Source organism: Stenella coeruleoalba, assembly GCF_951394435.1.
Source record: "Stenella coeruleoalba genome assembly, chromosome: 10".
NCBI lineage: Eukaryota > Metazoa > Chordata > Mammalia > Artiodactyla > Delphinidae > Stenella > Stenella coeruleoalba.
Genome location: NC_137156.1, coordinates 74,336,067 through 74,348,691, shown reverse-complemented (window position 1 = coordinate 74,348,691; position 12,625 = coordinate 74,336,067). Strand labels below are relative to the sequence as shown.

Below are 12,625 nucleotides of genomic sequence, written 5' to 3'. Positions count from 1 at the left end.
ACAAGTTAATTTTTACATAAAGACAGAACCAGAGATCTCACAGTTTTTCCGCTTCAGATTAAAAATACCTCTCTTTTTTCCCTTCAGTCTCAGGGACTACAGAAGATCAGATAAATTCCTGAGAGTCCAGGCAGAACATTTACATTTTAAAGGCTTAGGGAGAGAAATGCAAGTTCCTCATAGAAAACAAGCTTCCCCTAACTGCATATGCAAAAACCCGTCATCATGGCCATTTTCAGGGATTTTTTTCCCTCCGTTTCCAAATACTCAATTCAGTTTAAACAAAGAACAGTCATCGACAATAATACATCTTATTCACTCACATGCACATGCCTCACTTTCAGAGGAATATGAATCAGCATTCAAGTTACTAGACCCTTTAATGAAGGTCAAAACCACAGGATTTGGACTCAGGTACCAAAATACTCATGCACACACACCCAAGATAAAAGTCAAAGCAATTCCAAAAGGCTCACTTTCATATAATAGCAGAGCCATTAGGGGCCATTGTTCTCTAGATCTCAGGGAGTACTGAGGTCAAACAGAGTTACAATTAAAAAAAATCATTTTCTTTCATTTATGGGAGCATAGCTGAAGGTCTTCCAGTTTTGCAAAATCCACCCTAGGGGCACTATGAGATAGAATAGTTATGATTATCCATACTTAATTATTCATGGCAGGTGTTCTCAACTCTCAAGCAAACCAACCAAAGCAATGCAGAATAGTCTCTCAGGATCACAGTTCTTTAGCCCCAGAAAGGGAGATTCCCAACCGATGCCCCATCAGTCAGAGACAAAGCCAAATGACTGTGCTTGAGTCCGAAGGGGAGAACCCCAGCCAATGCCCCGTCAGAGATGAAGCCAAAATGACCAAGCCTTAGTCCAGAAGGGAAAATCCCAACAAATGCTCTGCCGTACGCAAAACCAATGCAATAGGGAAGAACACCCTGGTGTTGCCATACGCGAGCCCCATGACTTACCAAAGATGTCTCAACCCGGCTGGCGGCAAGTGCTCAGGTCTGTCCCTGAGACACAGGTGCTCAGGCAGCTGCTGGACAGGACCCGGGAGCCACCTGTCAGGGCACGATATGCCACAGGGGAGACATCCACTCAGGACTACGGCCCCACATGGGTGCCACAATTGTTACTGAACCAAAACTTGGGTCTGCTCACCAGCTCGCAGTAAAGCCAATCTACTGATCCCAGGCTGTGGTGAGGGAAAGTGCAATGTTTCTTATAAGGTGCCGTACAAGGAGTCCAGGACAGCTAATGCTCAAAAAGCCCGAACTCTCTGATGGGTTTCACCAAAACATTTTTAAAAGCAAGGTGAGGGAGGGGAGTCCCAGGGTATGTGATTTGCTCATGCGCAGTTCTCTGACTGGTTGATGGTGAGCTATCAGGGTGGTGTCACAGGAGTTAACATCATCAATCCTTAGGCTCCAGTAGGTCTGGGGGCTACAAGCTCATGGTCATCAAGTAGTTAATTCCTTCCGTTTGGTGGGGGGTTTTAGCATCTGTAAAACAACTCAGGGAATGTGCATCAGATACTATTATCTAGGTACGTCAGAGAGGAGCTAAAGCAGAGGATGAGGGGGGAGGGAATCTGTTCCAGGAAGTCCCCATAGGGTCCTGCTCGGTACAGGGGTAGTTTGGTAGCATCTGCTAAAATTTAAAATATATGTACCCTTCGGCCCAGCATTTCTACGTCACAGTGTCCGCCCTAGGGAAACACATCCATGCACATAGAGGCAAGCACAAGGATATTTGGAGCAGAATTATTTGCAATAGGGCCAAACTGGAAACAACCTAAATGTTCAACTAAAGGGGATTTGTTTTAAAAAAAAAAAATTAGGGCATCATGCTGTATTGTATGCTGCGGTAGGTAAAAGAGGAAAGTGGCTCTACATATATTAAAATAGAAATATCTACAAGACATATTGTAGAGCTTAAAAAGCAAGCTGCAGAAAAATGACCCAAACACACATGCGGCGTCAAAAACAGTGATAACTCTGGGGAAGGGGTGACATTGAGGCTGAGAGGGGATAGAAAGGAGAAATGTTTTAAATTTATACGCATTGGGTTGTTCCAAATGTTTAAAGCAGCAATGGATTTATATATTGCGGGAACTATCTTACAAGCTTTTAAGGCAAATTAAACAGCCCACCTGCCAAGTGCAGGTGAGGAGAGGAAGGTACTGGCCCAGTACCTCAGCCTGGTTCCAGGAGGGCAGTGCTCTGGGTCTCTGAGGCCTGAGGGGCTGGAATGAATGGACAGTGAAGAGACCCTGGAGGCTGCCTTTGATGGAACCCAACACCAGTGTGATGTAAATGGACCCCTGGAAAGGAACAGGTCCCAGGGTTTCACACCTTCTCCAAACAGTGCCCAGCACTTTAAAGGAAGGATGGCTGGCTTTGATTCTCTCTGTCCCTGGGGATGGAAGCGAGAAGCAGCAGGTGTCACCTCACACAGCTCGGTGGCTTTTAGACAGTGAGGCAGAGGCTCGTGGGGTGTGGGGCGTGCTGTGAGCCCTGTGTTTATGGGCTCAGGAATGGGGAACGGGAGGAGGGTGGGTAGGAGCCAAGGGTCACGTTAAAAATACTCCACCTTTGGGGCTTCCCTGGTGTCGCAGTGGTTGAGAGTCCACCTGCCGATGCAGGGGACACGGGTTCGTGCCCCGGTCCGGGAGGATCCCACATGCCGCGGAGCGGCTGGGCCCGTGAGCCATGGCCGCTGAGCCTGCGCGTCCGGAGCCTGTGCTCCGCAACGGGAGAGGCCACAACAGTGAGAGGCCCGCGTACCGCAAAGAAAAAATACTCCACCTTTAAGAATCAGATTGGTGGGGAGGCTGCTCCAGCTGAATCCACGCAGAAGGGTTCCTTAACCTCTCTGAGCCTCAGTTTCCTTTTCTGTAAAGTGGGTTGCAGGCTCTTGCCCACACCCCGCCCCCCGATTTGTTAATGTGGCTAAGGCCGCAGGCTCCCGAGTCAGACTGCCTCCAGTCTAATTGCAATGCTGCCACTGCCAGCTGTGTATCTTAACCTGTCCAAGGCTGCAGCTTCCTTCCTGATCCACAAAACAGGACCCCAACTCTTCCCTAATCTCAAAGGACTATGCATGATGAGATTTAAGTGAGACCACATCGGTAAAGTCTTAACACAGTGCTCAGCTCTAGGACGTGCGCAAACATTTGCCACAGTCATTAAGGTGGTTTTTCTTTACTAAGCACCTGTGTGCCAGGAAATGTCCTGAGCATCGAAGATACACGCCTGAATAAGTCACAGACCGTGTTCTGATGGTGTTTCCAGTTTAATGGGGGCTAAATAAAGACATGCAGAGACACACCTCACTGTGATTCACTCCAGGCTACAAGGACAAGTACTCTGAGGTCCTACCCTCATCTCTCCTAAAGTCAGAATTCAGGCTCTTCTATGTTTCTCTAAGATGCCATTTTGGCAGTTTGCCCCCTCCTCTCCCCCACCAGTCCAAAGGCAATACATCAGCAAAGATCCAGGCGGCTTTGCCTTGGCAAGTGGAGCGTTTTCTTGGTCCCCGAACTCCAGTCACTTCAGGGAGAGGACTCTTCTGGGGTCACTGAGTTTTACTGAACACAAGTTGGCCTGACTGCCAACAAATCTTTCATGCAAGGGGGGTTGGCGGGCGTGCAAGGGACAATTCTTTGAACTCCAAGTCCAGGGAGCTGCTCCTTAGGAGAGTCTGGCTTTGTAATGCTAACGTTGCCCTTGGGACCCAGCCTCACTTCCCTGGTGTGTGTGGGGAGATGTGAGAAGAAGCTCAGATCCCCCTCCAGGCCTCTGGAGCATGTCCTTTTTCTTTGTCCCAGAATTTTCTTCTACAGATGAGGTTACTTGTCCTCTTACTCTTTTTGTTTAAACCATGAAAGAGGCTTGGCCAAATCCCAGACACCCTCCCTTTTCTATGCCCTCCTTGGTGGCAGAGCTCAAAACTGGAGCACGCCAGGGGAAACGTCAGGACCCCAGGCCCTTCTGTCCACCCCGAGTAATCCCTGGGCAGGCAGCAGGGGGCCTCCCTCATTCCAGCCCTGATTAACTCACTGTGGAATCACCCACTTTCCTCATAGAGCCCGGGGTTCCCAGTGTGGGTGCATTCATTCATTCACTCATTCACTTCATTCGTTCTTTTAATAAATCATTACTGGGCATCCAGTCCAAGCCCAGCTTTGGATCAGGCCTTGGGGAGACAGCTGTGAACAGGTTCCAGCTCCCCCTCAAGGCGAGTACAGTCTGGTGGAGGAGACAGGGCTCAAACAATCACAACTGAGTGGTGACTATTAATATAAGGGCAGTCTGGGGTGCTGTGGGATCATGTATGTGATCAAGGGGGACTTCCTTGAGGAAGTGGCATTTCAGCAGAGACTTAAAGGATAAAAAGGAATAGCCAGGCAGAGTTGGGGAGTGCCCCCTGGGTAGAGGGGCAGCTTCTGAAAAAGTGGGGAAGTTAGAGACAGCATGGCTTTCAGGGAGCCCAAGTGGTTCCCGGTGGCTGGAGTGTGGGGTGTGAGGGAGGCGGCCCCGTTTCCTCGCTGACCTTCCCTCCTATCATGGTCCCTGCGTTCCCTCCACTCCCGCCACTCTGGCCACCTTGCTGTTCCCTGAACTTCTGGCACACTCCAGCCTCAGGACTCTTGCTCTAGCTGTTTCCTCTGTCTGCGACCTGCTTCCCCAAGACACTTGTGTTGCTAACTCCCCGGCTTCCTACAAGTCTGTGCTCGCGTCTCGCCTTCTCAATGAGGCCCCCCCAGCAGTCATTTATTACCGCGCACTGCCCCCATTGACCACTTCCCACTCCTCTCCAACTCTAACTTTCCTTCTTCCACGTACCTATCACCTTTTAACACACCATCTACTTATTCATTATGCTCATTGTCTATCTCCCTCGCTAGAATGTCAGCTCCACAAGGTCAAGGACCTTTGTCTATTTTCACCGAGGCATCCCAAGTCCTTGAACATGTGGAGGAGCAAATAAATGGGATTTGAGAGGCTGGCAGGGAGGGGACAGGCTGCAGAGGCCTTGAAGGTCAGGGGGAAGGCAGGTGAGTTTGATTCCAAGTGCAAAGGGAAGGAACAAAGTGTGGTTTGAGTAGGGCCGGATAGAGTCTGTGTTACATTTTAAAAGCTTGCTCTGGAATCTGTGAGGAGAATGGTTTGAAGGAGGGCAAGCTACTGCAGACATTCAGGCATGGGGTGGGGAGGCACGTGGGCTAGGGTGGGGGCATTGGAAGAAGTAGGTGGGTTGAAGAGATCCCAGGAGGCAGCTGGGTGAGCTGAGGACTATGGCGTTGCAGGAAGACAGGGCAGGGCAAACCCCAGACTCCTGCCTGAGCCGCAGGGCTGGAATGGGGCCACTTGCTAAGATGGGAGGACAGAGGGGGAACAGGTTGGGGGCTGGAGTGGTCAAGAATTCCATTTGGGCTCTGGTGAGTTGGGCCTATTAGACTTTCAAGGGGACATGTCAAGTAGCCTGTTGGACAAAGTTTAAATAAGCTCAGAGTGAAAGTCTGAATTCGAAATAAACATTTGGGAATCATTGGCTTAGAGTTGTTTTTCAAGTCATGACAGAGTAGAGGGAGAAGAAAAGGTGCCTAAGAAATGACACTGACCCTGAAGCCTTCTGAAATTGCTCTTGAAGCATGAGGAGTTTGCCAGGAAGGCAGGGAAAAGGCAATCCAGGTAGAAGAAACAGTGTGGATGAGATCTCACATACCAGAACGTGGCTCTCCGTACTCTTCAAAACTGTCAAGTTCATCAAAAGCAAAGAAAGTCTGAGAAACTGTCACAGACAAGAGGAGCCTAAGGAAATAAGACAACTAAATGTAATGTGGTATCTTGGATAGATCCTAGAACAGAAAAAGAATATTAGGTAAAAACTAAGGACATCTGAATAAGGTCTGGACTTTAGTTAATAATAATGTTATAAGCGATATCATATGATATCGCTTGTATGTGGAATCTATAAAAAGGGGGTACAAATGAACTTATCTACAAAACAAAGAGTTACAGATGTAGAAAACAAACTTATGGTTACCAGGAGGTAAGCAGGGGTGGGATAAATTGGGAGATTGGGATTGACATATATACACTACTATATATAAAAATAGATAACTAATAAGGACCTTCTGTATAGCACAGGGAACTCTACTCAATATTCTGTAATTGGGAAAAGAATCTAAAAAAGAGTGGATATACGTATATGTATAACTGACTCACTTTGCTGTACACCTGAAACTAACACAAGATTGTAAATCGACTATACTCCAATAAAAGTAAAAAAAAAAAAAATAGGCATCCTCACACCCAGTCAGACTCAATAAAGTGATTTCCATCATGAATTGGGGGGAATTCAAAAAAATAATAATGATGTTTTTAGTTAATAATTAGTTAACAGTTTAATAATTAGTTTAATTAGAAAAGATATGCCATACTATGTACATGTACATCTACATATATGTAGGATTTTAATAAGAGAGAAATAACAGAAGTTGGATGCAGAGTATAAGGAACTCTCTCTACTATCTTCTCGATTTTTCTCTAAATCTAAAACTGTTCTAAAAAATAGTCATTTAAAAAAAAGAGCATGAGCCTCACAAATGATGCACACACACACACACACGCACACACACACACTCACACTCACACTCCAAGGACTATAGTACTTTGTTTCTCTGGAGAGGACTTTGACCCTGGCCAGGGTCACTCTGAATATCTCTTCACTCCTCCCCCTGGCAAGGAACAGAGGGTCCTCACCTCCACCTACTTTCTTTCTGTTCACAGAAAGAATACTCTCCTGGGGCCATATTTCATAATGAAAATGAGAAGCAGAGACTAAATGGATCAGGTAAGTCAGACCCGCCTAGAATTCCTTGGGGATGCAACCAGAGTTAATCTTTTGGTAATGCTCTGTCAAAGCACATTCCTCAGTCATAATTTTCCTAAACCCGCACCTTGTTCAATAGCTGGCTTGGTTTTCCTCCTGCAGTAAAAGCTTTGGCACCATCTGGGTTCAAATTCCTTCTCCACTACTAACTAGTTATGTGATCTTGGGCAAGTCACTTGAGCCTTATTTTCCTCATCTCTAGAAGGGGCATAACCATGCTTGATCAAAGAGTGGGTTAAATGAGATGAATGGTACATTAGATATAATTTCATCCTTTGAAGAATGGATATGAGATAGTGAATGCCAAATGTCTGGCATGGTGCCTGGCACTCGTGGTGGCTGGTTGTTGATAAGAAACATGATCAGTCTGGCCAAGGACCGAGGTATCCAAAGATCAAAGTGTGTCACTTTGGTCCTTGGGATTCTGTGTGATGACAGGGACCTCTGAGTCAGAGCAGAAGCTGGGCCTGGGCAGTGCTCAAGGGAGAGCCAGAGACAACTTGGTTGGCAGCTGGCCTAGGTGGCACCAAGGCTGGAGAGGACACAGAGGCAGAGGGAGGTGGTACTGTGTGGCCAAGGCCCGGGCAGCCAGCTCAAGACTGATCCACAGACACAGCCTTAAACAGAGGCCATCCAGTACCCTGGACAGCTCCGGGGGGCGCTGGCGGTGTGTGTGGAGAGCAGTCTATAGATTTCAGGGGCATTGGTTTTATGGGTGGAGAACTGAACTGGGTGTTGATTCCTCTAACTAGCTCTTTGAGCATGAGCAAGCCACCTCACCTCCCTGAGTCTCAACTACATCATCTCTAAGGTGGTATCTTGGATGGGATTCCTACATTCATGTTAACATACTTACCTTTCAGTGTTTTCGTGAAGAGTAAATAAGATAACGGAGCGGCAACAGAGTGGCCCATTTCTGAGGTCAGACCATCTGAGTTTGTATGACAGCTCCACACTGTGTGACCTCAGATAAACTGCTTAACCTCTCTGAGCCTGTTTCCTCTTCTGTAAATTGGAAAACTAATAGGCCCTAATTCATAGGATTGTGAAGATGAAACAAAATAGGACATAAAGCACATGAACATTAGTTTTTGTTTTAGAAGAAACTTAGCACAGCACCAGACACAGGGTAGATAATCAAAGTTGTTGTTTTCTTATATTTTCCAAACTATCTGCTTGACTTTGCCCCTCCACCTTTAGACTCTTGGTTGGTCCTCCCATTTCTGGATGTTAAAGGAATTTCACAAAGCCAGAGAAATCAGTCTTGTGGAATCCCACGGGCTTCCCATCCTAACTTTCTTCCCCCAGCAAAGCCCCCGCTTCTCAGTGTCACCCACCACAGGATGCCTTGGAACACTTTTCAAAAAAATACCAATATATAGTGTTCTGTGCTAGCCACTGTGCTTAGAGATACAGATAATGTGTTGGTTACCCTCATACCTGAGAGATGAGTACCATGGTTATCCCCATTTTACAGATGAGAAAACTGAGGCTCTGTGAGAATAGATAACTAAATCGTAGGGTCACACAGCTATTAATTAGTGGCGCTGGACCTGATCCCAGGGGTGGCACTTCAGAACCCCACACCCGCTTGTAGCATTCAACAAGGCCAGCGGCCAGGGAAATAGAGAAGAGTAGGTAGGAGACCGAGGCTGGAAATCAGGACACCGGGTTCTCACCTTGGCCCTGGAACCCTGAAGCTAGGAGTCCTCATGCCAGACGCTTATCCGCGCCCAGTCTGCTGCCTGGGCAGGGATACCTACCTGGTCCCTGCCCCCTGTCCCTCCCCCGCGGGCGCCTCTGGGCCTGGCCCTCTGGCAGCCACTGTAACCTGATCCGCGGCGGGGTTTGGTTCTCGGGCAGCGTCACCGTCACGGAGGCGCTCCGACCCGGGACTGCGCTCCGACCCGGGACTGCACTCCGCGGTGCGCTCCCAGCCTGCAGTGCCGGCTCCGCAGACCCGTGCACCGGCGCATGGCACAGAGGCTGAGCGAGCGGGTCCGGGGGCCCAGCGAGGCCACCGGCCTCTACCGGGCCGTGCTGCTCAGGTCCGGTAAGTGGGGGCAAGTCTACCCGGCCCCCCGCCTCCGGGAGAGCGCGAGGAGGGCATGGCGGGAGCACTGCCCTCAGCCCCTGGCTAGCAGGGCGCCTCGGTCCTTCTTTACTGGTCTGCTTTCCTCCTTTCCTTTCCTTCCATCCTCCGTTCTTTCATTCTTTTTAATTACTTTTTTTCTTCTTTCCTTACTTTCATTCCTTCCTACATTCGTCCTTTTGGGGATCTACCCTTATTAGATATATTGCTTTATTCCTTTATATGAACTTGCGGTGCGCGCGCACATACGCACACTCAGTGTTCCCTGACTACGAAAGTCCCGCAAGCTTCCACCTCCTGGCCAGCCCCTTAAGCAGAGACTCACACAAAGTGGGGGAAGGAGGCATTGGTAGGCGTGGGAGAACGGACATGGGTAAGACTGGTAGCGCGCGGTGGGGCGTAAAGAAGCGCAAGCCCGCTGGTGAAGGACTTCCAATGTCCAGTGAGGGGAAAGGGCGAGGGGGGAACAAGTTACAGGAAGGTGAGGAACGGGTTTTCTATAGGTATGCATTTAAGGAGAAAACGATTTGGAAAGAAACACCTGGTGATTGTTTTCGAGGATGCGAGTTGGATAAGTGTTTTTTTAATTTGTCTTTTTACTCATTTGCAGTAAGCACATACTACTTTTCTACTCTGGACAATAGTTTATTTAGGAAAATGAAACGAAAATAATATAGGGCCAGTGTGAAAATAATTTGGTACGTACAGGGATGTAGAAAGAAGAAAAATCATGCCCGCAGTAAGCATCTGGGGTGTTTCCTTCCGGACTCTGTGCTTGGAGAGAGACGTTCAGAGGGGGTGAAAATCGGTCTCCTGCCGGCTCCCTGCCAGCTGGGGGTGTGTGATTAGAAAACCTCAAGGGCCTTGGGCTCCCGAGGCAAGCTAACCTCTGCCTTGGGCAAGGAACCTACCCCACCCGGTAGTCCTGCCCACTGACGCCTGCAGCCGAAAGCGCTAGGCGAGCCGGAGCCGCTGGCCGCGGGCCTGCAGGAGCGGCGCTCGCCCGCCGCCCGCACGTAGTCGGCTCTGGGACCGATTGGCGTTTCTTCCTTAGGTTGGCCCCGCCCCGGGGAGATCCTGCCGCGGAGTTACTGCTTGGGAGCTTTGAAACAACGGTTCTCTAAGTCCAAAAGCACGGTCTAGGCAAGACTTTAGGACTGGCGGCGCCTTCCTGGAGCGGGGTATCTTAAACCTTGGCTGAGCCAGGGCAGGCAGGAAGCGAGGAGCTCGATAATTCGAGAGGCTGATTTCAAACCTCAGCTCCAGAAATGTCCCTACAAACACCCTTCCTAGGTGTCCCTATCCAGTTACTTTCTTCTCACTAAGATGAGAATAGGGGATCTCTAACCTGAAGATCCTGTGTTCCCTCTAACCTGGAACTGCAGCTGTGAGGCTCCCTCAAACAGTCACATTTTCCACTCGCAACACAGCCAGAATAGCAGACATACCAGAGTCGTTCCAGGGGCCACATGCTTGCCCGGCAACTGTACCACACACAGCTGTAAGTCAGGAAGGCAGCAGAGGCTGGTTACTGGGGCCTCATGGAGGGACCGCTTGCACTGTGCTACTGACTCAGTCTTCACAATCCTTCAAAGTCACTGCTGATTGTCATCCCCATTTCATAGATGAGGACACTGAGGCTCGGAGAGCTCAAGCAGCATGGCCAGGGTCCTGCTACAGGAACTCTTCTATCCCACTAACATGAAGAAAGCACGTTCAAACTTTGGTCCATCTATGCGAAGTCTGCCCGTCTTCTGAGAATAGTAATAATGGCAAATGATTGCTGGTCACTAGCTATTGCCACTCTCTCTGACAAATACTGTAGATCTGTCTTCTCATCAACTTCATTCATTTATTCATTTAACCAATATTTGTTGACCACTGTTATGCACTAAGCCCTATGCGAGGCACAGGGATGTGCTGATAAATTAAATCGATAAGTCCCTCCTCTCAGGGAGGTAAGTACTATTAACCTCTATTTTAAAACATGAGGAAACGGAGCCTCAGAAGGTAACTTGACTTGTCTAAGGTCACACAGCCAGTCAAGGGTGGAGCTGAGATCCAAACCCAGGGCCATGTGCCTCTGGAGCCACTACTCTGGCTGTCTCACACAAGGAAGAGCAAGAAGTAAGAGTGGCGTGAGGAGCCAGCTGGGCCATTTATTGAAAGAGGCAAGAGCCTCCTTCTTTTAGAAGCCCCCAAGGATGGGATTATAGAATCAAACCCAAGACGGCAGCCATGTTCGTTTACAATAGCCTGGAAGCATGCAACAAGTAATATAATGCTTCTAGAAAATTTTTCATTCCACGTTATTTTAAAATAATTTCTTAGTATTAAAGTAATACATGTTCACCATGAATGTTCTGGAAAATGGAGACTGAAGAGGGGGAAGCCTTACCCGTAATCGCACTCACCATGAGCACCACTGGTAACATCAGGGGAGGGCTCCTTCCAGTTTTGCTGTGCGATACTTGTGTGGGGTTGTGTGGTTCACATTGCTGAGACTGTACTGACTCTAATTTTTAATCCCCTTTTTTTTCACTTGCATAAAAATCTTACTGTTTTTAAATGGGTTACTGAGATAACAGCTACCACTTTGGAACACTGACGCTGTGGCAGGCACTGTGTGAAGGGCTTCCCGTGTCATACCTCCTTTATTCCTCAAAAGAATGCCCCATTTTAGAGACGAGGAAACAGGAAGTTGAAGGTCACCTAGCTACCCAACAGTGGAGCCAGGATCGGTATCTGGGTTGACACCAGAGCCCATGTTCTTAACCACTAAGATGGAAGGGTCACCTCTGGGGAATAACTCATGCTTGGCCATGCCTGGTAAGCTATGCAGTGCTGTAGTAAAGGTCCACCTGAGGCTCGTTTCCTACCTGGAGCTCAGCCCAGGTTCCTGCTAGGGAGGGAAGCATCTCTCTGCAGCATGGACTGAGGGACACCTCCCCAGAGGCCTGTGGGCATCAGCAACTGTGCTTCTCTGCACCCAGAAGGGTGGTCATAGCTTCCACTGCTGCCTGCCAAGTAGGGATGCCAGATAAAATAGTTAAATTTGAATCTCAGATACACAATGAATATTATTTTAGTGTGTGTCTCAAATATTATATGGGTATGCTTATGCTAAAAAACTATTTGTTGCTTATCTGAAGTTCAAATTTAACTGGACATGCTGATTTTTTTTTTTTTACCCATATATACACTCTTTTTTATATTCTTTTCCATTATGGTTTATCCCAGGAGATTGGATATAGTTCCCTGTACTATACAGTAGGACCTTGTTTATCCATTCTATATGTAATAGTTTGCATCTACTAACCCCAAACTACCAGTCCATCCCTCCCTCTCCACCCCTCCCACTTGGCAACCACAAGTCTGTTCTCTATGTCTGTGAGTCTGTTTCTGTTTTGTAGATAGGTTCATTTGTGTCATATTTTAGGTTCCACATATAAGTGATATCATATGGTATTTGTCTTTCTCTTTCTGACTTACTTCACTTAGTATGATCATCTCTAGTTGCATCCGTGTTGCTACAAATGGCATTATTTTGTTCTTTTTATGGCTAAGTAGTATTCCATTGTATATATGTACCACATCTTCTTTATCCATTCATCTGTTGATG

The 12,625-nt window shown here is 48.0% G+C and overlaps 1 protein-coding gene across 3 annotated transcripts in view; it reads left to right on the top strand.

Annotated features, from left to right (window-relative positions):
• The window catches only part of FAM107A (family with sequence similarity 107 member A), a 79,714-nt gene that overhangs the window by 34,638 nt on the left and 32,451 nt on the right, over positions 1 to 12,625 (top strand). Inside the window, exon 2 of one of the 3 annotated variants that reach the window (XM_079933334.1) lies at positions 6,809 to 6,872. The exons of 1 other annotated variant lie outside the window; for it this stretch is intronic. In XM_079933334.1, coding sequence (XP_079789460.1) covers positions 6,809 to 6,872 — 64 coding nt within the window. Of the gene's footprint in view, positions 1 to 6,808; positions 6,873 to 8,414; positions 8,965 to 12,625 lie in introns of those variants that run through there. One more of the 3 variants, XM_079933335.1, reaches the window with a different exon arrangement.